The sequence below is a fragment of the Gorilla gorilla genome, chromosome 17 (genome assembly GCF_029281585.2).
Source record: "Gorilla gorilla gorilla isolate KB3781 chromosome 17, NHGRI_mGorGor1-v2.1_pri, whole genome shotgun sequence".
NCBI classification, from domain to species: Eukaryota; Metazoa; Chordata; class Mammalia; order Primates; family Hominidae; genus Gorilla; species Gorilla gorilla.
Genome location: NC_073241.2, coordinates 103,632,707 through 103,657,915, shown reverse-complemented (window position 1 = coordinate 103,657,915; position 25,209 = coordinate 103,632,707). Strand labels below are relative to the sequence as shown.

The 25,209-nt window shown below is 46.4% G+C and overlaps 1 protein-coding gene and 1 long non-coding RNA gene across 2 annotated transcripts in view; one reads left to right on the top strand and one right to left on the bottom strand.

Moving 5' to 3' along the window:
• Nucleotides 1–285: 285 nt before the first annotated feature.
• Nucleotides 286–7,963, bottom strand: LOC134757408 (uncharacterized). The gene is made up of 2 exons (XR_010131298.1): nucleotides 6,874–7,963; nucleotides 286–1,534 (listed from the first exon to the last, which is right to left on the bottom strand). It is a non-coding gene; the product is annotated as an uncharacterized lncRNA (long non-coding RNA).
• Nucleotides 7,964–8,183: 220 nt separating this feature from the next.
• Nucleotides 8,184–25,209, top strand: part of CYB5A (cytochrome b5 type A) — a 38,735-nt gene continuing 21,709 nt past the window's right edge. Inside the window, exon 1 of the mRNA XM_031003741.2 lies at nucleotides 8,184–8,464. Within this exon, the coding sequence (XP_030859601.1) occupies nucleotides 8,336–8,464 (129 nt within the window). The 5' untranslated portion in view covers nucleotides 8,184–8,335. The remainder of the gene's footprint in view (nucleotides 8,465–25,209) is intronic.

Sequence of the window (25,209 nt, the reverse complement as noted above, 5' to 3'; positions counted from 1 at the left end):
GGAGTTAAAAAAAATTTTGCCATGCCTCTGAACTTTGAGAGCCCATTTGTAACTAAATTTATCTAGGTGATTAAGCACTTGCCAATTAGATGCAAGTGCTAATAAACAAAGGCCAAGTAAATGCAAGAACTGATCGAAAATAAAGTACATATTTACCAAGAAAGATGACAGTCTTCTCCAAATGAAGACGAAAATTCCCTCATCCAAACCTCAAAGCCAAGATGAGTCAGCTTTGGAATCCCACTTCAGATACCAAGTATGTCCAAGTCAAATACAATACAGAGGTGAATCTAAAACGTTTTATTTGGGAAGCAAGAACTGCAAGTCCAAGCATACACGAGTGGTCTTTGGTATGTCCAACGAACAAAGAGAAAGTTTGAGGTTTTATAAAAAGGAGTCACATGTATTGTTCTGAAGGTTCATTAGCACTTGTAAAGTTTTGGGGGACCTGGCAAGTTCTGATTGGTGAGTGTTGGTAGTGGGTAAAAAGTCTTATAGTAGAAGCAGGTTGTTTCAATAGCTATTAGATAAAACTGGTTTTAAGTTAACAATAACCAGTTTCTGTGGGTGGGGTTGCAGACAATTACATTCTTAGGGTAATATATGATGTTTCCTGAGTGCTTTTCTCCCCTGGCCTCTCGACTTTGTTTTAATTGGGCATGATAAGAATGACTGAATTTATATGATCAACTTTCACAGTGGCAATCAGGTTTGGTACTATTGGTGGGTTCAGACATCTACTGGAGTCTTAGAACTATTCCCTGAGGATAAGGGGGGCCTACTGTGGGCACATACATTATACAATGCCAATTTCCTTGTTTTGATATTGTACTATAGTTATAAAAAGATGTAACCATTGGGGGAAACTGGATGAAGGGTACACAGCACCTCTACTATATTTGCAACTTCTTGTGAACCTACAATTATTTCACAATTAAAGATTGGAAATCGTTTCAACATATTTTTGTTGGTTAATGTGAAATAAAATATTTCTATATTATATATGAACCATGACTAATTAGTATATAATAGTACAAATAATTTACCCTCTTAACACTACTTAGGACTTAGAAATATCTCTGAATAACAAAATGTTACACTTGGAAATGTCTGCTTGATATGAAAAAAATGTGATGATTTTGGAATGCTTAAAAAATGTGTATGTGCATTGTCACGTGTGTTCGTGTGAAGGGACCACCAACAGGCTTTGTGTGAGCAATAAAGCTTTCTAATTGCAGGTGGGCTGAGTCCGAAAAGAGAGTCAGCAAAGGAAGTTAGGGCTGGGACAGTTTTATAGGATTTGGGTAGGTAGTGGAAAATTACAGTCAAAGGGGGTTGTTCTCTTGTGGGTAGTGGCAGGCGTCACAAGGTGCTCAGTGGGGGAGCTTCTGAGCCAGAAGGAATTTCACAAGGTAATGTCATCAGTTAAGGCAGGAACCGACCATTTTCACTTCTTTTGTGATTCTTCAGTAGCTTCATGCCATCTGGATGTATATGTGCAGGCTTGGGCTCAGAGTCTTGACATTCTTGTCTTCTTATATTAATAAGAAAAACAAACAGTGGTGAAGTGTTGGGGTGGGGAAAATTTTGGGGGGTGGTATGGAGAGATAATGGGCGAAGTTTCTCAGGGTTGCTTCGAGCAGGATTAGGGGTGGCATGGGAACCTAGAGTGGGAGAGATTAAGAGGAAGGAAGATTTTGTGGTAAGGGGTGATATTCTGGGGTTGTTAGAAGGAGCATTTGTCATACAGGATGATTGGTGATGGCCTGGATATGGTTTTGTATGAACGGAGAAACTAAACGGAAGACATAAGGTCCAAATAAGAGAAGGAGAAAAACAAGTATTAAAGGACTAAGAATTGGGAGGACCCAGGACTTCAAATTAGAGAGTGCCTAAGGGGGTTCAGCATGATTATTTGCTTGGCTGGTGAGTTTTTGGCCTCTATCCTTGAATTTTTTTATGTTGTCATATACCAGGCCAGACTGATTTAGGTAAAAACAACACTCTTCATTTAAAAATATACAGAGTCCTCCTTTTTCAGCAGTGAGTAAGTCAAGGCCTATTCCTGTCTTCTTATATTAATAATAAGAAAAAATAAAATAATAGTGAAGTGTTGGTGTCATGAGGGGAACAGGAAGCTGCTCGGTCTTATTTGTGAATTGATTTTGGGGGTAAGGAAAACTAGTGTACATGTGCCTGTGCAGTTGATAGGTAGACACATGTAGGTAGAGGAGCCACAAAGGAAGACGAGACCTTGCGTAAGGCAAAACTGGAAATGTAAAGTGGGTGAAAGAATTGGAGTGTGCTTTTCCAGCAAAGGTCATTTATCCATTCCAAGAGGGAGTTAAGAGTGGCAGTTAGGGGATAAGACCAGGACCAGCTATGATGGTTTGGAGGAAAAGTATAAGCTGGCAGTGTAGACAAGGGCAGGGCATGTATGGAGAGGTGAAAATGAAGAATAGGAGTATGACTAGACAGAAGATAGCAGGGATGGAAAGTTTTTGGGATGCAGTCTAAGTAGTGGGGGTGACTGCGTAAAGCCCTGTTGCAAAGAGTCTGGTAAGGAAGGATAGACCTAACAAAATGAAGGGATGTATTAGGCTCATAAGGGTTACTACTGTTTTTCAGAAATGTGGGTGAGTTTAAGGGAAGTAGGGGTGAGTACTCGCGACTTCTAGGAGGAAGAGCAGAGATCAGGCTGGCTGTCCAATGGACACGGCTTTATTCTGGAATGGTGAACCCAATGGGGAGGGTCCTGCAGGAGGACGGCAGTTACGGTATTATAGATGACTAAGTAGGGTCCGGTCCATCGAGGTTGTAGAGTTTGAGGGGTCAGATTCTTAACAAGAACTGATCGTCCAGCTAGGGTGTCTTTATAAGGCTGGGAATCTGGAATAGGCAAGAGAAGATTAGCAGCCTGGCAAATTTCCTGTGTAGCCTGCTGGAGGACTGGAAGATAGTCACCTAGAGAGCTGGTGTCTGCGACGAGGTTGGGGCCGAGCAAGAAAGGGCATCCATATAAAAGTTCAAATGGGCTGTACTCTGTAGCATCTCGAGGACAGGCTCTAATTCTGAGAAGGGCAAGAGGTAAAAGTACTATCTGGTCCTTTTTAAGTTGGAAGCTGAGCTTACTGAGGTGTGTCTTTAAAAGACCATTAGTCCGTTCTACCTTTCCTGAAGATTGAGGACGATAAGGGGTATGAAGTTTCCACTGAATACCAAGAGCCTGAGAAACTGCTTGGGTGATTTGACTAATAAAGGCCCGTCCGCTATTGGACTGCACAGAAGTGGGAAGTCCAAACCAAGGAATTAGTCTGAAGAAGGGAAGAAATGACCACGGTGGCCTTCTCAGACCCTGTGGGAAAGGCCTCTACCTATCTGGTGAAAGTGTCTTCCCAGACCAAGAGGTATGTTAGTTTCCTGACTCGGGGCATATGAGTAAAGTCAATTTGCCAGTCCTGGGCAGGGGCAAATCCCCGAGCTTGATGTGTAGGGAAGGGAGGGGGCCTCAACAATCCCTGAGGAGTAGAATAGCAGATGGAACACAGAGAAGCGATTTCCTTGAGAATAGATTTCCACGATGGAAAGGAAATGAGAGGTTCTAAGAGGCAGGTTAGCAGCTTGTAACATACATGGAAGAGGTTATGAAGTGACGACAGAATAGAATGGGCCTGTGAGGCTGGAAGGAGATATTTTCCTTGGTCTAAGAACCATTTACCTTGAGTGGGGAGGGATTGATAGGTAGAAACTTCAGTGGGAGAGTAAGTAGGAGTGACTGATGAGAAGGAGAAAAACTGGCCGTGAGGGACAGAAGTAGGAATGCTAGCTGCTTCTTTAGCTACCTTATCAGCATAAGCATTGCCCTGAGCGATGCGATCTGATGCCTTTTGATGGCCCTTGCAGTGAATGACTCCAGCTTCCTTTGGAAGTAAAGTGGCCTTGAGAAGAGTTTTTATTAAAGAGGCATTAATGATGGAGGACCCTTGTGTAGTGAGGAAACCTCTTTCAGCCCATATAACAGCATGGTGGTGCGGGATATGGAAGGCATATTTAGAGTCAGTATAAATATTGACATGCAGTCCCTTTGCAAGAGTGAGGGCCCGGGTTAAGACAATGAGTTTGGCTTGCTGAGAGGTAGTGGAGGGGGGCAGAGTGGTAGCCTCAGTGATAGATGTGGAAGACACTATAGCATAGCCTGCCTTTGCCAGTGATTGGCGATTGGGCCTGGAAGAACTATCATCAATAAACCAAGTGTCGTCTGGGTGGGGAACAGGAAAGAGGTAACATGGGGAAATGGGGAGAATGAATGGTTTCGTTAGGATGGCAAAACCAGGTATCTAAAGGCAAAAGTACCTAACCATGCCTAGGAAGGAAAGGAGTTGTTTTGTAGAAGGGGTTGGGGTTTGGGAGATTAGCTGGACATGATTAGCAGGGAGAGCACATGTATTTTTATGAAGAATTATGCCGAGATAGGTAACGGATGAGGAAGAAATTTGGGCTTGACTGAAGTAATGGGGGCTGTCCCTGAAGCCTTGCGCCAGTACAGCCCAGGTAAGTTGCTAGGCTGATGGGTGTCAGGGTCAGTCTAAGTGAAAGCGAAGAGAGGCTGGGATGAAAGGTGCAAAGGAATAGTAAAGAAAGCATGTTTGAGATCCAGAACAGAATAATGGATTATGGAGGGGTAAAATGGGGGAATTGTAAGGAGAGTTTATTGGTTTTATAAGGCCATGCTGTAACAAGTGAGTGATAACAGGCTTTAATTCTTTTAAAGCGTGCTGTGGGATGGGATATTGGTGTTGAGCAGGGTAAGGGTGATTAGGTTTTAATGGGATGGTAAGGGGTGCATGATCAGTTGCCAAGGAGGGAGTAGAGGTGTCTCATATTTGTGGATTAAGGTGAGGAGATACAAGGAGAAGATGTGAAGGAGGCTTTGAACTGGGAAAAAGGGTGACAATGAGGGGTGGCTGCAGCCTAGGAATAGTCAGGGAGGCAGATAATTTAGTTAAAATGCCTCGACCTAATAAGGGAACTGGGCAGGCAGCAATAACTAAAAAGGAGCGCATAAAAGAATACTGTCCCAGTTGGCACCAGAATTGGGGAGTTTTAAGAGGTTTAGAAGCCTGGCCGTCAATACCCACAACTGTTATGGAGGCAAGGGAAAGAGGCCCTTGAAAAGAAGGTAATGTGCAGTGGGTAACCTCTGTATTAAGAAGGGGATGGACTCATCCTCCACTGTAAGAGTTACCTAAAGCATCTATCATGGTCCAGGAGGCTTCCAAGGCGATCGGGCAGTGTCAGTCTTCAGCCACTAAGCCGAGAAGATCTGGGAAGGAGTCAGTCAGTGAGCCTTGCGCCAGAGTTCCAGGGACTCTAGGAATGGCTGCCAGGTGAGTTGGACAGTCCAATTTCCAGTGGGGTCCTGCACAGATGGGACATTGCTTAGGAGGAATCCTGGGCTGCAGGCATTCCTTGGCCCAGTGGCCAGATTTTCAGTACTTGAAGCAAGATCCTGGGGGAGAAGGTCTTGGAAGAACGCCTGGCCACTGCGGTTTAGGCGTTTTGAAATTCTTGTGTGCTCGAGATGTGGCTGAAGTTTCTCTCACAGCAAAGGCAAGTAATTGCCACTGTTCTCTATTATTGTACACCTTGAAGGCAAGGTTAATTAAGTCCTGTTGTGGGGTTTGAGGGCTGGAATCCAATTTTTGGAGCTTTTTCTAATGTCAGGAGTGGGTTGGGTAATAAAATGCATACTGAGAATAAGACAGCCTCCTGGCCCCTCTGGGTCTAGGGCGGTAAGGCATTTAAGGGTTGTTGCCAAACGGGCCATGAACTGGGCTGGAGTTTTATATTTGATGAAAAAGAGCCTAACTGTTTTGGGAGAGGTCAGATAAAGAAAACAGGAGCAACAACCTTGACTATGCCTTTAGCTCCAGCCACCTCTTTAAGAGAAAATTGTTGGGCAGGTGGGGTAGGGCTAGTCAAGGAACGAAACCATAAGCTGGACTAGGTGTGAGGAGGGGAAGTGATAGAAGGATTATAGGGTGGGGGAACAGAGGCTGCGGAAGAATTGGGACCTGGCTCAGCCCGGCGAGCAGGGGAGAGGTCAGATGGCTCCATAGAAAAGGAGGACTCAAAGTACTCAGAGCTTAGGGTGGAGACCGAAGGAACACACAGGAGAGAAAGAAGAAAGATTTGGGATGAGTCGCATTGGGAGCAGAGACTAGGGCGGGACTGATGTGTAGAAGAATGCCTGGATGTCAGGAACCTCAGACCATTTGCCCATTTCACGACAAGAATTATCTAGATCTTGTAGGGTGGAGAAATTGAAAGTGCCATTTTCTGGCTATTTGGAACCACTGTCAAGTTTGTATTGGGGTCAGGCGGTATTGCAGAAGAAAATAAGGTGTTTAGGTTTTAGGTCAGGCGAGAGTTGAAGAGGTTTTAAGTTCTTGAGAACACAGGCTAAGGGAGAAGAAGGAGGAATGGAGGGTGGAAGGTTGCCCATAGTGAAGGAGGCAAGCCCAGAGAAAAGAGAGGGCAGAGACACAAAGGGGGTTGGTACTTGCCACCAAGGTGAAGGATCAAGGCAGGTGTCCCTGTGGTGATCAGACACCTCTGAAATGTGGGTGAATAATCAGGCAGGCATCCCTGCAGTGATTAAACACCAAGGGAAGACTGTCTTCTTGAGTCCGTGACCAGTGCCGGAGTTTTGGGTTCATGGATAAAACACATCTCCTCTGTCTCTACCAGAAAAGGAAAGGAACTGAAATTAAGGGAAGGGATAGATTGAAGGGTGGTGCCAAAATTGAAAGGAGAAAGAGGTTGAGGGATAGTGAGAGAGGTTGTAGAAGAGAATAAAAAGAAGCTGCTTACCCAATTTAAAATTGGTGAGATGTTCCTGGAGCTGGTTGGTCTGAGGACCTGAGGTTGTAGGTGGATCTTTCTCACAGAGCAAAGAGCAGGAGGACAGGTGATTGTCTTATCAGTTAAGGCAGGAACCGGCCATTTTCACGTCTTTTGTGATTCTTCAGTTGCTTCAGCGTTTTCACTTCTTTTGTGATTCTTCAGTTGCTTCAGGCCATCTGGATGTATATGTGCAGGCTTGGGCTCAGAGGCCTGACATGCGTGTGTTTTGTGTTTTTCTGGATAGGCATGCATTCCTATGGAGGAGGTAAGCAGGGGGAAGGGAGCTCACATTCATCAGACACCTAGTATGTGTAGGAACCTTCTGCGTCCCTGGAAGGATGGATGACCCCACATGTGAAACCTCTCGTGTGGTTCTTTTTGGAATTAACTACCATTGCTGAAAAGGGCCTACATAAAATATCAAATTTTAACATGCTGGAATTTTTCTTTTTTTTTTTTCTCCTTCAAACATTTGTAGCTCTTTATATGTGGTATTTCCTCTGTGTCAGAAGGGAAAGAGGGTGCCCTTTGGGGAAGTTCTCTTCCAGACTCCTAGAAGAGAATCTGATTTACCTTAAATGCACAAACAAGGCCTTGCCATGTCACTGGCCAACCGCAGACAAACTACTTCAGTCACAGAAATAATTTGGACACTTTTGCTTTTTAAGGAAAAGATGATTTCCCTGGATTTTTTTCCTGTGAGGACGAGGCATTCCAAAACCCCAGCGGGGTCAGGCACAGTTCGCCAACTTTATGTTTTGGGGGGCAGCGCATTTGCTTCCCGAAGTGAGTTGCGAAACCGTTTTCTAGCGCGCACGGGGCTTTCATCTCTTCCGTGCATGCGAACGGCTTTCCGAGATGCCCCCTTTATGGACTTGGCCATCGCTACTTTTGTTACAAATTAACGTCTGGGACTCGGACTGCTGCCAATAGGAAACTCCCGCGATTCGCTGCCTAGTTCGCCGCCCTCACAAGACTGGACTCTGCACAGGCCATCCATGCCCGCTGGTGCACCTCGCTCTCTTGCACGCTTAACCCGCGGGGACGCCCCCGACCTCCCACCTCAGCCCTCGCCACAGTTAGTCCCGCCCTTCCGCGCAGACTCCGTGGAGTCCTGTCACGCTCTCCGCGCGCTGCGGCAGCCGGGAGATTGTGAAGGGCACCTCCGGCAGCCAATTAACACCCGCACACTGGGCGGGACCACGCTTGGGCAGGCGGAGGGGGTCGACCGAAGGCGGTGACTTTTGAGTGACAAGGATGATGGCCAACCGTCGGAGGTCCTTCTACTGCGCCCCGCCCCTGAGCCGGCCGCCCAGCCCCCAGTGGGGTTCCCGGCGCGGGGAATGTCCCGGGTGGAGCTGGCTGGGTCGCGCGCTCTGCTCCACCCGACGGGGCTGTGTGTGCTGGGCCTGGCTCGCGGCGAACCGAGATGGCAGAGCAGTCGGACGAGGCCGTGAAGTACTACACCCTAGAGGAGATTCAGAAGCACAACCACAACAAGAGCACCTGGCTGATCCTGCACCACAAGGTGTACGATTTGACCAAATTTCTGGAAGAGGTGAGTTGGGGATGAGCGGCTTGGGGCGCGGGGAGCGTGGGCCGGGTTTGGGGGTTCACTGGCATGACCTGTCTTTCGCGGCCCCGAGTCCGCATACCTACGCCTAGGCGCGCCCCCCGAGTTCGCTCACCTGCGCGTGTACGCCTGGGCGCGCTTCCGAGTCCGCACACCTGCGCATGCACGCCTGGGCGCCCCCCACCGCCCCAAGTCCGCACACCTGCGCGCGCACACCTGGGAGCGCTCCCCGAGTCCGCACACCTGCTAGTGTACACCTGGGCGCTCTCCTCGAGTCCGCACACCTGCGCGTGTACACCTGGGAGCGCTCCCCGAATCAGTACACCTGCGCGTGCACACCTGGGAGCGCCCGGCGCGGCGGCATCCTCGCTAGGTGGTGCTGGAGCAGCCTTCGGGGGATAGCGCGCAGCCATGCGGGGGATTTAAATGATCCCTTTCTCCCTTGAGTTTGAATAGAAGGGTGTCCTTCCAGGACCGGCGGCATTCCCGCAGTGGCCGGCTGGAGACCACCCACCCCGACAGCTGCGGATCCCGCCGGAGGGGACCCCAAGTGCGGAGGTCGGGTGTGGTCCGGGCCTCCGCTTCCCGCGGCAGCCACTGGCCGACCTTGCGGTCCACACCCACTCGCGTTCGCGTTCACCTGGAAGAGGCTCGGTGTTAATTAACCTTTTCCAGTCACGCCTTGGCAGCCAGGTGCCGTGCTTGACTCCTGAGACCGCGGTGTGTGGCTGGAGCAAGAACACAGAAAGAGGCCAGGCAGAGCAGCGGACGTTCTGCTGTGGGACTCGCCCCTAACAGCTTTGGAAGGTGTAATAGGAAACGTTGGTTAACTTGAAGACATTCCTTTGATAAGATTCTTTGCATTCGATTATAATTTTTGCCGCACACGCTAAGGGGCGCTTTTGGTGATTGTCTTAGATCCTCTGGAAGTGTTTTACTACTTTTGGGGAGTCTCAATCATAAATCTTGACGCATGCTTACGCCCCTCTCCCAATAATGAGAAGGTTTAGTGATGGAAATTTTTTACATAGTCGGGGAGCAGGGGACAAAAATAGATGCCTGGTCTGAGCTGGATCACAGTTTACATCAGAGGACTTTGTTTTTGCAGAAAATGTTAAAGTCAAAAGGCCTGTTTTAAAAAATGAGGCTGGGCCAAGCACGGTGGCTCACACATGTAATCCCAGCACTTTGGGAGGCTGAGGCGGGTGGATCACTTGAGTCTAGGAGTTCGAGACCAGCTTGACCAACATGGCGAAACCCCATCTCTAACCAAAATACCAAAATTAGCCAGGCCTGGCGGGGCACGCCTGTAGTCCCAGCTACTCGGGAGGCTGAGACAGGAGAATCCCTTAAACCTGGGAGGCAGAGGTTGCAGTGAGCCGAAATCGCACCACTTTACTCCAGCCTGGGGGACAGAGTGAGACTCTGTCTCTAAATAAATAAATAAAATTAAATAATGAGGCTGGAGTTGATGTTTATTGGTAAGGTATTTCACTCTGGAGCAGTGCCCGAAGATAAAGTCATGTTACCATTTAGTAAGGAGGGGTTTTTGTTAGGAAATTAGAACTGACCTGCCCTCTCCCTCCTGCCCGGCTGCAGATCTTGTCATATAACATCAATTCTCATTAACTCTAAATGTGGAATTTTAAGATACAGTGTGTGCTTTGTCTATTTGTGCTTATAGAAAAAGTAGCATAAGAGAATATTAGGATATTTTATATTATGAAGCATTTTCTTCTTTTCTTTTGTTTTCTCCTAAAGCGAGTTTTTTCAACCCTGGCACTGTTGACATTTTGGGCCAGCCGATCTTTGTTGTGGCGTCTGTCCTGGGCATTGTAGGATATTGAGCCACCTCCCTGAGTTCTACCCACTAGATGACCGGTACCACCACCTCCCCTATTTTTTTTTTTTTTGAGACAGAGTTTTGCTCTTGTGGCCCAGGCTGGAGTGCAATGGTGTGATCTCGACTCACTGCAACCTCTGCCTCCTGGGTTCAACCAATTCTCCTGCCTCAGCCTCCCAAGTAGCTGGGATTACAGGCGCACACCATCACGCCCAGCTAATTTTTGTATTTTTAATAGAGACAGGGTTTCATCATGTTGGCCAAGTTGGTCTCGAACTGCTGACCTCAGGTGATCCACCCACCTTAGCCTCCCAAAGTGCTGGGATTACAGGCGTGAGCCACTGCTCCCAGCCCTACCTCGCCTATTTATAGCAACCCAAAATGTCTCCAGATATTGCCAGAGGTCCCCTAGGGCACATAATCTCTCCAACTTGAGAATTACTAAGGTTACTGTGCATGACTTTAGGGGTAGATTTTCAGAGACGATAATAAGGAAGTGAAGATTATTGTTAAAATGTACTCAAAACTATTTACTTTCACATTTCATTCCTGTGAGTCAGGAAAGGAGGGATTGTGCAAAAATTTTCTGAGAAAAACTGAGAGATGAGAGCAAGCTCTTGAGTGGGTAAATTAGCTGAAAACAAATTTCTTTATTTTTTCTCACTCAAAGTTTCTGTGAAGAATGCATCTCAAATAAAATGAACAAGAGGGTGGCTGACCCCAGGAACGGCTAGGAGGATGGCGTGAGTGAGGAGGCTGGGGTCCGGGAGAAACACAAGGAGTTTGGTTTTGGTCCTGTCGACTTTAAGAGGTTGGAGGGATCTTCAGGCATTGCGAGAACTGCATGCGTTTCTGCCTCCACTCTCTGCCAACATGTGGTTCTGGGAACAAGCAAGGCCACTTAGCCTTTCGCTGGATTGTGTCTGCCCTCTGGGCACCTCCCGATTCGACCTCTTATGGACATGTTTTTCCATTTGCCGTCTTTATTATTTGCTTTGACTTTCTGTGACCATCTCTTGCTTATTGCGTGTCCTGGTCATTGGCTTCCCAGCCCCCGGCAAAGCCTCTGGGAGCCTCTCTCTGGGTTCTATCTGAGATTCTAGCCAGGATTCCTTGCAGGTGACTTCCTGTGCTCCTGGGGTTAGATCTCAAATAAGCTCACTCGCTCAGAGCTCTTCAGCACACTGCCCTGCCAGGTAGTTTTTTATGAGGCTAGTCTGTTTGTCTGAAACCTACTTTTAAAACAGAAATGAGTACAGAATGTCTCTGTCTCTCTTCCCCGCTTGCCCGGTCCTCTTTCCTGTCTTCTATTGTTGAAAGGCTCCAGAATTTCATGAAGCGTTTGTGTGTTAACTAAAAAATATTTTATCTCACCTAATTTACCTAAATATGAAAGATTTATCTTCCCCTTCTAACTCTCAAATGAACTTTCAGTCATTATGGGCTAGACCTTTGTTTACTGTGAGATCCCCATTCCGAATGGACAGGATTTCTCATGGCTGAGTATTTCCCCTTCTTTCAGAATGTCCTAGATTTATGTGCATGTCCGTGTTCATGTTGAGAAGGTGTGTGGTGAGATGGTGGAGGGATCCTGCTCTGCTGGCAGGTACAAGCCAAGAACACAGGTTGAAGCTCACAGGTGCAGCGTGTGCTCCGACCTCCTGAAATAATGGCCACTAAAGCTGTTTTTGTTGTTTAGGCTGAGGGGTAGAAACCTAAGAGGGAAGACTGGCTTATTATTAATGGCAGTCTACATAGCAGCAGGTGCTTAGTTACTGTCTGATACTTAAAAGATTTTGAGCTTTATTGCCTACATACTTTGAACTAGATTTTTTTTTTCAATCCTGAGTTCTAGTTTTTGAGTTTATATTTGTGAAATTGAGTCTTTGCTTGATCATAGAACATTAAGGGACAGTTATTTGAAATGAAAACTTAGGCATTTAGGACCAGGGGGAGAAATGTTTGCATTTCCCTTTCTGTGATTTGGGCAGCAGCATCTATTCAGTTTTTAAAAGAGCTGTGGAGGGGAGAGAGAAAGGTATCCTGTAATTAACAACAGTTCCATTAGCTGTTGCTTTTGGTTCAAATCAGTGGGTGTTTGATTTGTGAAATAGATACTGTCCTGGAAAATTTTATAAAGCAGAATGTCTTTTTGTGAAGTTGTCTCCTCTCCCTTTACATCATAAAAATGGAAACTTGCTTCTGTAGGACATTTTCTAGTGTTCCTGGGATTCTGATAGTCTTGGACCTGAGCCTTAAATGTTCTTTACAGCATTCTGCCTCATAGAAGCTATTGGCTCCTGACTCACTTTGATTTTTGGAGTCTTAAGAGTGTCCTTTCTAGCAGGTTTCGTTGTAGGGACTTGCTCTTTGTTATTTTCCGTTGAACATGGCTGCCTATGTTGCGTAGACCAGTGGTTCCAAGGCTTGGGAATCGAGGAAGAGAGTATGGGTGTTGAAATTCATTGCCCTTAATTTTGAAAAACATAGAACACGTATCTTTACCCTTGTTAAAGCTACCATATTTAGGGCTAAAATACTAAATGCCTTTGCTTTTTGCAAGAAAATTTGATAGTATTCTGAATCTCATGCTCCTAAAAGGCTGCAGTTGGCAAATATGCCTTTGATGCATGTAAAATGGGAACATTATTATTATTTAATATATACCGTTAGGTAAATAAAACTTAGAAATTACAGCGTCTGTAGAAGGGAAATATAAAGTTATTGTTGGTAGTGCTGGTGGCTTAGGCATCTTGGGTAAAGTGGTAGCAAAACCACGTCTTAGAAGGCCACCTGGAGAATGTGAACCCGTGAGGCTTTTGTATATTTCTACATATATCTCTATATTTTTTGGTAACCTGTTGCTACTTTTGAAAAGAGGTTCTAAGAGGCAACTTTGTTTTGAAACAGTAAACAGTAAAGAAACAGCAAATTAACTTTTGCTTTTTGATTATCTTAAAGGTTGATGAAAATTGTAAATAAGGAAGGGAAAACACATGCAAGCCGGCTTTGGTCAATCAAGGAATAAATAACATGCACAATTTTACTGAATGTGAATGTCTGGTATTCTGAAAAGTCCTCCTGGTGAAGATGGCTGATAAGTGCCTTTGTAGTTGAGTGGAGTCTGAACAACCCTGTCCCGCTGGGCATTCATGGGAAAGCATTGGGCTGGGGTTAGGAAAACTAGACCTGGTCTTAGACATATCATGGAGGTGACCTTGGGCAAGTCAGGTATTTCTTTCAGTCACTTTCCTTGTTCTGAAGTGGGAACTATTCTGTCACTGCCATCTGCATTGGGAGAAATGATATGTGTGAGAACGCTGGAAAAAATATGTAGAGAAGGCATTTAAGTGACTATATTTTGATTGAATTAAAATTTTAAAATAAATTGTTTTTATGTGGAAGGTCCATTTAGTAGGAACATATCTCAGGAATTATAGTGTTAACTAGTAAACAAAATGACTCAAAATACAAATATTCACTTGAAATATAATTGTTCAGGAATGTGTGCTTTGCAAGATTGGAAATCATCCCATTTCGGGAGCTTTTAAACATACAACTTTATTGTGTAAGGGGAAAATAATACATGATCATGTTAAGGAAGTGGACAGTGTGGAAAACTGCAAAGAAGAAACTCAAAGCTGCCTGGAGCTCTGCTCCCCGAAGGTGGCCAGCTTGAGCAGTTTGCACACTCGCTACTACAACACCTTGCTCGTGGATGTGCTTTACATCCATGGAAATGTGCTCTGCATGCTGCTCTGTAATCTCCCTTTTTCCCCACTAAACTAGGTGTTGAGGGACCAGTCCTGAATTTCAGTAACTCCTGTTCCCAGGCTGCCTCCTTATTGTATAGAGGGATCCTAATGTACGGAATCCTCTTTCCTTCCATGTTTTTAGGTTCCCACCTGCAATTACCTCCTTATGGTAGATCTTTGTAAGTGGGATTCTTGGGTGAAAGGATGTACACTTCTACTTTTTTTTTTTTTTTTTTTTTTTGAGATGGGGTCTTTCTCTGTTGCCCAGGCCGTGGTGTGATCTCAGCTCACTGCAGCTTCGACCTCCTGGGCTCAACCAATCCTCCCTCTGGAATAGCTAGGACCACAGGCATGAGCCACCATGCCCAGCTAATTTTTGTATTTTTTGTAGAAATGTAGTCTCTTGTTGCCCAGGCTGGTCTCGAACTCCTAGGCTCAAGTGATCTGCCCCCTTTGGCCTCCCAAAGTGCTGGGATTACAGGCATGAGCCACTCTAAATTTTGATGGATGTTACCAGAGCACCCTGGGGTGGCACACCAGTGTGTGCATTTCTCGGTTCTTAGGAGTGGAGGAACTTGGTTGCGCCTCATTCACCTCCCTTCCTGAATTATTTGGCTGTGTACTTCTGTTAAAAAGGGAAATGTATGGAATAATTTTTTATCCCCTTTAGCTTATAAATTCTCTTAAAAGTGCAGCTGTGGCAAGTAATACCTTGTCTATTCTATGAAAGAATTTCATTGTCTGAAGGCTCAAAGCATCAGAAAAGTGACCGGAGGCAGCAGCTGACTACATGGGAAACTGAGTAGCAGGCTCAGAGCCATTTCTGGAGTCTCAAGAGTGTCCTTTCTAGCAGGTTTTGTTGTAGGGACTTGCTCTTTGTTATTTTCCGTTGAACATGGCTGCCTACATTGCATAGACCAGTGCTTTCCAAGGCTTGGGGATAGAGGAACAGAGTATGGGTGTTGAAATTCATTGCCCTTAATTCTGAAAAACAGAACATTTTAATCAAGTGTGCTTTCTTTCCTATTACCGTTGGACCTAGTTTTCTTGGGAACATAGTCTTGAGTGTATATAGTAACTGGGTGTCTGTGCCTTTTACTGAGTTCCAACATGGGGACTGGGAGGGTGAGCTGAAGATTGGGTGGGGACAACTCCATTCTTGCTATTGAATAGAATCTGGCCTGTGCTGCCTGTTGGCTTAGAGCTGACGGCTCTGTGGACGATGGCAAGAAGTTACTTTCTTACATCCATAGAATTCTGTCTCTAGCAGGCCCATGCCAAAATGATGGCATGTGAACCAGCACTGATGCTGGGGAGGCTCTGGAGGGGGCGAGGGATAAGGGATGTGGACTTAAGGGAAGGGGTGGGGTGATTAACAGCCTCTAGGCTCAGTTAAGGGTCCTCTCTGCCTGGCTGGTGGGCACGGGAGCCTGTCTGAAATGGAATCACTTGAACTCTTCTGTAATTGAGGGCCTCAGGAGTGTCAGTTTGCAGCTTGTTTCTTTCACTGCCTGCTATTGTTTGTTCTTGGCAGACCTATTCATCAAGCTCTGTGCAGCTGTGTCCAGAATTAGCCAGGTCACAAAATATATCCAGACTTCTTTCCCTCGTCTTCCTCAGAAAGTGTTAAGTAAATGCCATTCATTAATCGTCCCCAAGTAAATGCTATTCTTTAATCCTCCCCTCCCTAACAATCCCTAGTGAGCTAATAAGAAAAGTGATAGCAGTGGACGTTGGCTGAATGTTTATGGACATTCAGTATGTGCTAGGGAGTATGCCAAGTGCTTTTTGCACATAAAACCTTCTTTGCGTTTGTGCTTTTAATCTCTCTTTTTTTTTTTTTTTTTTGAGATGGAGTTTCACTCTTGTTGCCCAGGCTGGAGTGCAATGGTGCAATCTCGGTTCACTGCAACCTTCCACCTCCCAGGTTCAAGCGATTCTCTTGCCTCAGCCTCCCAAGTAGCTGGGATTACAGGCATGCACCACCACGCTGACTAATTTTGTATTTTCAGTAGAGATGAGGTTTCACCATGTTGGTCAGGTTGGTCTCAAACCCCTGACCTCAGGTGATCCACTCGCCTCGGCCTCCCAAAGTGCTAAGATTACAGGTGTGAGCCACTGCGCCCGGCCTGTGCTTTTAATCTTCAAAACAACCCTATGGGGTCAGTGGTGACTGTGTCCTCCCTTTTAAAGGTAAGACGGTGTGTCTTAGGGAGATTTTGCAGCTTGCTCAGCAAGTCCCACGGACGATAAGGAGCAAAGCCAGGGCTTCAGTCCAGGCTGCGGGCGCTGCGACCCAGTGTCTTCAGCGCTGACTCTGTTGCTGAGGCTTGAGACCCAAGAGAACCTAGTGTAGCTTTAAAAGCAAAAGTGCATGCCACTGATACAGAGTTGCTGTCATTTGCTGGAGACCTTGATCACTGGAGAGTTCTCTGGAGGAACCAGGGAGAAAGCAAAGGGAATTTGTGATGCAAATATCTGAACAAAGCCAAAACCCTTGGAAAGTTAGTGGGCAAAAATATGCCTTTCTTTCCATCTGTTGTCAGTTTACTACGTTGCCTTCTAGGAGGTGAAGGAAACAGCCATTCCTGTTTCTTGTAGAGGAATTTTTAAATAGACGGAGTCGGGGTGGAGTCTTTACGGCCTCAGTTTGTTTGTGACCCAGATGCTGCTCTCACCTGGCAGGGGCTGAATCATCGGTGTGGTTTTGGTTCAGAAAGAGATCGTTTACACGTGTAGTGGGTATGTGTGAGGAGGCATGTGTTGTTTGGTGAAAGGCCTCTTAAATGACTGCCCTGGGAAGGATTGTTTAAATGGAAATCCGAGGAGGTTCCTGCTCTGATAAATCCCTCAGTGGGTCCAGCTCATCTCTCGCCCTCCCCTTCCGGGTCCATATCCCCTCTGCATGTGCCACGAGGTTGGTTGCAGGGTGGTTAGAATATCTTTCTCCTCCAAGCTGAGAGAAGATGCCCTGGCGTGGCCTCTCTTGTATCTTTGCCACCTCTCATGGTGGCCACTGGGCAGTCAGTTCTCAGGATTTCGTTGGTTCCATCAAATGGGTGGTGGTTTTATGAGTTTTCAGCTTGAGTAATAAATGCTATTTATGGCATTGAAAAGTGTGATTTCTAGAAGAAGCACACACAAAAAACTTGATCTTTTGGAAACAGATTGTCATTTTTCTGTTCAGTTCCTTTCAATGGCTTCCTGTTGCATTTAGAATAAAATTGTATCTCTTTGCCCTGGTTTGGAAAGCTCTGAATGATCTGGTCCTTACCTACCTCCCCCACCTCAGCAAATAACACTGTGTCCTCCCTGCTAATGCCCACACCTGATCACATTGACCCTTTCTCTTTGTTTCTCAAACAAGCCAAACTTGTTTTTACCTTAAAACCTTTGCCCTGGTTTCCCCTGTGTCAGCCTTGGCCCTGTTCAGGTCTCAGCATGGTGTCCCATCCCGTTTTGTGCCTCTGCTAGCAGTTAGACCCTCCCGGCTGTGATATGCTGCTTTTTCCACGCGATGAGGGCTCCTGCCTGCCTGCCTGCTGTGCACCTGGCCCATGTCCGGTGCCAGGAAGTCACTCTTCCGGGGATGGAAGAGGAGAGCCTGGTGGAGGAACAGATACGAGCCCCTGCTCTGTGACTATCTTATTTTTTCCCCCTTTTTCCATACACAGCGCATACTAGTGTGATCCCTTCTTACTCTGTGGCCCTTGTCTGGTGCCAGAAAGTAACTTCCCAGGATGGAAGAGGAGAGCCTGGTGGAGAAACAGACACAAGTCCCTGCTCTGTGACTATCTTATTTTACCCCCTTTTTCCACACACGGCACATGCTAGTGTGATCTCTTCTTACTCTGTAGGACTTGGCCTGGGATTTTGTCCCTGAGGATTGCACAGTTAGAAACTAGTGGGACTCTATTGTGAAAGTCTGGATTGTGACATAGTCTCAGAGCATGGAACGCAAGAATGGCATCGAGGGAGGCTCCCAGGCAGTCAGTAGAAGGGAAGAGGAGAATTAAAGGTGAGGGGAGCACTTTGGTCTGCATTTTCCAGTCTCTTCCTGCCCAGAGCCCGGGCCTCCACCTGTGCCTGAGATCCTGTTCCCCTTCCCACTCACAGACATTCCCTAAGCCACTCGATGTTCCCCAGTGTAAACCAGGCCCCTCCAGGCCGCACCCTGCTGGGTTATTCTCATCAGTGTTCCTGCTGTTTTTTCTCCTTTCCTGCAAAACACACACACACACACACACACACACACACCCTCCTCTCCTGCAAAAACACGCATACTCTCTTCTCCCCTGAAACACACACACACACACACACACACACACACACACACACACACAGCCTCCCTTGACTCTCCTGCCCCCTCCAGGATTTCCTCATTTTTCTGCTCCCCTGAATAGTAGAGCCCTCTGAAAGGGTTGTTAAGCCTGGTCTCCAATCCACCTCCTCCATTCCCTTTTAAACCACACCCGTTCACCACAACTTCTCTTGCCAAGGTCTCCCAGGGTGCCTTGTGTCAGCTCTCAGTTCTCCAACACAGTGGCTCAGCAGACTCTGACATAGATGCTCACCCTCCTGGGTTGCCATCCTCTCCTGGTTCCCTCCTCCCTCCACCTCCTGTCTCCTTTTCCCACTTCTCTTCTGTCTGACCTCCTTATTGGAGGGCCCCTCTGGGGCCTGGGCTTTTCCGCTTTGGCAGGCTCACACAGTAGCATGGCTTTAATGTGCTAATGAATCCTGGATTGTCACATCCTGGCCAGAAAGACCTCTGTCCTGAACTGGCTCTTGTATCCCTGAGGCTACATCACAGTTAGATGTCCAGTAGGCTTCTCACCCTAACGTGGGAAACACACCTGCTCCCTCCACATGTCCCCATCTCAGCAGATGGCAGTTCCATTCTCCCAGCTGCTCAGGCCAGAAGCCTGGGGGTCGTACTCCTCTCTTCTCTTGCTCTCATACCCACATCCAGTCCACCAGGACATTCTGTGGGCCTAACTTTCATAATGTCAGAATCTCACCAATTTTTTACCATGTCTACTGCTGTTCCCCTGGTTGGAGCCTCCATCTTCTCTCGCGTGGTCCCCTCCTGCCCTCGACAGCATATTCTCACCGTAATAGAGTGACATTTTAAAGTCAGATGGGGTCAGTCCGTATACTCTGTTTAAACCCTTCAAGGGCTGATTACACTGCCCCATTTTAAGACTTAGGATATGGCTGCAGTTGTCAGGAAAGTGTAGTTCTGGCAGAGGGACACATACATATGTCCATGTAGCAGAATAGAGAGGCCAGAGATAGACTTGCACAAAGATTTCCACCTCATTGTTGACAGAGATGGAAAAGCAAGTCGATAGAGGAAGGACAGCCTTTTCAGCACATAATTCTGGAACAACTGGACATCAATAACCAAAAATATAAACCTTGACTTAAACCTCACACCTTATGCCAATTAACTCAGAATGGATCATAGATCTAAATATAAAATGTAAAACTTTTTTTTTTTTGAGACAGGGTCTTGCTCTGTCACTCAGGCTGGAGTGCAATGGCATGATCACGGTTCACTGCAGCCTCCACCACCTGGACTCAGGTGATTCTCCAACCTCAGCCTCCCAGGTAGCGAGGACTACAGGTGTGCACCACCATGCCCGGCTAATTTCCTTTTTTTTTTTTTTTTTGTAGAGACAGGGTTTTGCCGTGTTGCCCAGCTGCCAGCTGGTCTCAAACTTCTGAGGCTCAAGTGGTCTACCTGCCTTGGCCTCCCAAAGTGCCGGGATTACAGGCATGAGCCACTGCACCTGGCCGACATGTAAAACTTTTTAAGGAGACTTAGGATTAGGCAAAGAATTCTTAGATGTAGTAGAAATGTGATCCATTTTCAATTCTTTGCACTGGAAGGTTATTCCCCCCAAATAACATATGGTTCCCTGCCTCACCTCCTTTGAGTACTCACTCACTATCACCTCAACACTACCACCTGACCACCGTATTTAAGCCTGGATATTACCCCAGCCCCCTGCACTGCTGAGCCCAGTTATGCTGCTGAGTTTTTCCCTGTAGCATGTATTGCCTTGTAACATACGGTATAATGTACTCATTTATTAGTTTTTGCTTCTCTGTGTCCTTCCACTAGAAATGTATGCTCTGTGAATGCAGGACTTTTTCTCTTTTATTCACTGATAAATCCAGTTTTTAGAACAATGCTGGCACATAGAAAGGACTAAATAGTTATTTATTGATTGAATAAGAATTAAAAGTTTATAAATATAAAATACTAGAAAGCTGATGTGGAATGGCTGCTGGGTGACATTGAATAATTTTCTGATACCTTATTTTATTTCTCCTTTGTCTCACCTGCATATTTCAACCCAGTTTATTATGATTAAACATGAAAGAGAGACCTAGTTATTTGGCATTGAGAGAAAAAAAACAAAAGAGAGAGATGGGCACATGCCACTGTCAATCCTGCTTTCTTTCCACCTCTGGGCTGAGTGTAGGCTATTCTATTATCTCTTCTTTTGTTTTTTATTTATTTTTATTTATTATTTATTTATTTTTGAGACTGAGTCTCACTCTGTCGCCCAGGCTGGAGTGCAGTGGCACGATCTCAACTCACTGCAACCTCTGCCTCCCGGGTTCAAGCAGTTCTCCCTGCCTCAGCTTCCTGAGTAGCTGGGATTACAGGTGACTGACACCATGCCCGGCTAATTTTTGTATTTTTTAGTAGAGACAGAGTTTTGCCTTGTTGGCCAGGCTGATCTCAAACTCCTGACCTCAGGTGATCCGCCTGCCTTGGCCTCCCAGAGTGCTGGGGTTATAGGCGTGAGCCACCGCGCCCGGCCTTGTCTCATCTTTTGGCCATTCCAGCTTAAGATAGATCGTAGTTAGAGTAACAGCCTCTCTTAGGTCATCACTCATCTACCACTGGGCCCCCAGTTTTGGTGGCTTGCATATTCCTCTGAGGACATCGGGTTGCATTGGGTTACAAAGCAGGAGGTAAGCTGTGGCAGCTCTGGGCCTGGCAGGACTGGTGCCACAGTGCCCTCCTGCTCTTGTCCCTCAGAAGCAGGCCTGTCCCTGGTCCTTCCCTGTACCCCAAAGTCATCATGTCAGAATTGGTGGCTTATGTACTCTTCAGAGATTAGAGGAAGAATTAGCACACCTGCTTTATTTTATCCAATGAGACAAGTGTAGTAATGGTAGAAGTTGAAATACTGGTCAGGGCATAGTGACCAAAATTTGGTTCCCAGTACGTTTTAGACCAAACATTTACTAATTCAGTTCTAAAAGTAATTAAGAAGAATTTTGTTTCTCTTTTTCAGGAAGAGGAAATTCTAACAGCATTCTGCAGGATGATTGCCAGCTCACGGGCTGTGCATAAGACCTGTCTGCCCTTGGCCTAACTAACCTTTAAGAACCATCTCATGTAGAAATGTCTATTATTTTTATCATAGGATGTTTCTGTGAATGTGTGCCATTTGGTTCTGTGGTTCAGGAGAATCCAGCCAGTTGATTAAATCCAGAGATAACTTTTGAAGATGAAGGAGAGGTGGTGAGAAGGGGGTCCCTTGGGTTTGGTGCTGGAATTGGCCTTCAGCAATTTACAAAGGCCAGGAACTGTGCCAGGGACTATACATAGTCTCTGTGGCAATATAAAATGGGGATAGGGAAGAAGGAAAAGTGAACTGATCTTTCTCGAACATCTCTTACTTGCCAAGGAGTCTGCTAATTAATTCACTTAATCCTGCAGATGGGTAGCTGCCAGATAGACTGTGCCTGAGGGACTCAGGAATCATCTGGACTTAGACCCCTGTTAGCAGATCTCAGGGAAGTGGCTCTCCTCTCAGTACACACAGTGGTCAGGAGACCTGGCGTGGAGTCAGGCGGCCTGCGTTCATTCCGCAGGGCCTCCCCTAACTGGCTCCGTCACCTCTGTCTGTAAAGTGGGGATAGTAATGGTAATGCCTGCCTCTTGGGTTTATGAGCTTTAGAAGGGTCCACACAAGTGCTCAGAACACTTCCCTATACACAGTGAGCATTTATTAGATGTTACCCACTGATATTCATCGTTATTTGTCCCTAGACTTTTTCTCTGGCTGCTAGAGTGGAAAGGAGAGAAATTGAAGGCATTTGTTCAGGCTGTGAAATGCAGAGATCTTCGGCAGAAACTCCAGGCGCTCTCTTCCAGTCTGGGCTTTCTGGGTTAATTTCTCACTGGAGACCCAAGCCCTCACCTGAGCCATATAAAGTTACCCCTGTATCCTCCATGACACCGTTGTGTTCTGCCTCAGGGCCTCTGTGTGTCTGTGTCCCGGGCTTGGGATGCCTCCCCTTGCTCACCTGGCGAGCTCCTGCTGAAATGTTCACACAGAGTCTAAGCGTTGCCTCCTGAGTGACCCCTCCTGGGCCTTTTCTCTGCCTCACACTCCTGGGAGAGTTAATCCCTCCATCTTTTGTGCCATGACTCCTGCACCTGATGCTCGCCACATTTAGCTGTCTGTTTACATGTCAGTTTCCTTACTAGACTCTAACTTCTTGAGGGTGGGGCCATGACTTTGCCATTTTGGTAGCAACAGCGCATGGCTTGGCATTCATCAGATGTTTGAATGAGTTTGTGGGTCCCATAGGCAAGCTGGGTGACTGCCAGAGGGGCCTCTTTAGTTTCATGCCATGACCTTCTAGGTGAAATGGGAAGTAATTCCATCAAGGCTTGTGGGGATACAGTGAGATGGTGGATATGAAGCCCCTAGTTGGTGCCCCATGCAGATGCTGGCCCCTCCACAGAGTCCACAATGGAGCAGGACAGAAGTCTGATGAACTCAAACCAACTTTGAGGCCATCACCCTTTCCCGTCTTAGAAAAACAGCATCCAGAAATGATAGGAAATGCTTGGTCAGGGCATCTTGTTATCTTATTCTAAATCTTGCATCAATTGTTCATTCTCCAAACTTTTGAATTGTTTTCATTTTGGGCTTAACTATTGCAGATAAGCTCTTTAAATAAGGTTGTTTTTGCCTACTTGTTGTTTATGGACAATCTCTGTACTCCACCTTTTTTGGTATGTTAAGCATTTGGAATGAAAGATCCTGTTTAAAACTCCAGAATGGATGGACTTCAGTCACTTAGCATTGCATTTAGGTGAAAAGGGTTTTTTGTTATGGTTGTCTTTCTCGAACATCTCTTACTTGCCAAGGAGTCTACTAATTAATTATATGACTTAATCCTGCAGATGGGTAGCTGCCGGATAGACTGTGCCTGAGGGACACAGGAATCATCTGGACTTAGACCCCTGTTAAAGTGGCTCTCCTCTTAGTACATACAGTGGTTAGGAGACCTGGTGTGGAGTCAGGCGGCCTGCGTTCATTCCCCTGGGTTCGGTTCATTTTTGCTTGGTTATGCAAACCCTCCGAAGGCATGACTTTGACCTGCTGCAGATTGTCGTATTGTAGTGTCGTTTTGCATACGCTTTTGACTGTTTAATAGGGACAACCCTGTAGTCAAGTGGAACCCTGACAGAAGGGTGTGTGTGTGTGTGTGTGTGTGTGTGTGTGTGCTGAATCTTTTGTACTTCGTAAGACCCAGAAAGGCAGGGCAGATGACAAAATTTCTTGAGGTTTAGAAGTCTGTGAAGTTTTCTCCCAAATTCTCAAAAGGGAAATTTATGAAGAAACTTTATTTTTAAGACATCTTTTTATATTTAAAGATACTTTGTTCAGAAACGTAAAAATGGTCATTTTATTTGCATGTTCAGAAAAAGAGGTGGGGGGAACTGAACTCTCAAAGTCAGAAAGCAGGGTTCCCGTCCCACCTCCCTCGTGAGCTATCAGTGTGGCACTGGGCTTCATTCCTCTGCGTCCCATTTTCTCTGTCTGAAAATTTAGGATGTTGAGTCTCTGAAGGTCCTTTGCACCTCTAAGCCTCTGGGATTTTTCACCTTCACCCCACCGTTTGGAGTCAAGATCTCCAGCTCAGTTGCCTGGTTTTGATGCCGGGCTCACAGAGGAGGTGGAGGACAGTGGGCTGTGCAGGAAGCTGAGGGAGTTAAGTATTAAGGCTGGAGCTTGTGTTGGGTCGAGGGGGAGAAATGGGGTTGGAGACGCCTCTGGGCTGGATCAGATCCCGGTGCCGCACTGGTGTTGGGGTATCTGGTCTGCACACCGCCGGGTCCTCCCCGGCCACCCTACTGTGTAGCAGTGGCTCCTCCAGCATGTTCTTCAAGCCTCTCCTTTTCAGCTTCTTCAACTTTATTTATCTGCTCTATTGATCCACATCCTAACTATTCTAAAGGGGCTGAGGTTATTTTTTAATAGCTCCCGCTTTTCCAGACTCTGCTGTGTTCAGGCAACAATTCGGATGCCCCTTCATGTTCCTCTTGTTGCTTGCTGCATGTCAAACCCTGATTGGTAGGAAGCTTCTCGAGGCTCGGGACTGTGTATTCGTGAGTTTCAGATGCTTCTGCATGTTTACACAGGTCGCTTTTCTTGACTAAATGATTGATGTAGTAATTAGGATTAGGCTCAGGAGATCCTCTAATAACTGGCTTAAGCAGGACAGCAGTTTATTTGCCCTAAAGAAGTGATCTTTGCCACCAGAGCTGTGTGATAACTGCATCCCGCTCCCTTCTCGGCCTGTCCTAGGGACAGCCTCATCCTGGTGCTCGGAGGCGGTATCTCAGCTCCAGGCAGCAGGATGAAGGAAGACAGGGCACAGAGGATCCACCACTCCAGAAGGAAGACTTCTGGAAGATTCTTCCATTCCATGAGCCAGAGTTTAACCACATGAGATATGTAGCTGCAAGGAGGCTGGGAAGTATCTGTAACATCTTTCTTTCTTGGCCATTCCCAGCTCAGAGTTTTAAGTATTAGGGAGGAAAGGAGAAACAGACGTTGGAGCAATGAACAGTTCCGCCCCCCTCCCCCTCACCTGATTTGTTCAGCGAAGGGTACCTCCTGTGCTGCATAGGTGTTGACGCTCTCTTCGAGAAGTTCCAGAGGCATTTGATTTAGCTGCAGAAATTCTCCACCGTAGGTTTTTGAGGAGGGTACAAGAAATGGTCAAAACAATATTGAGGATGAGATCCCAGCAGCAATATATGCAAGGGACAAAAGTGGGGTAAGGATTGGAGTGAGGAAGAC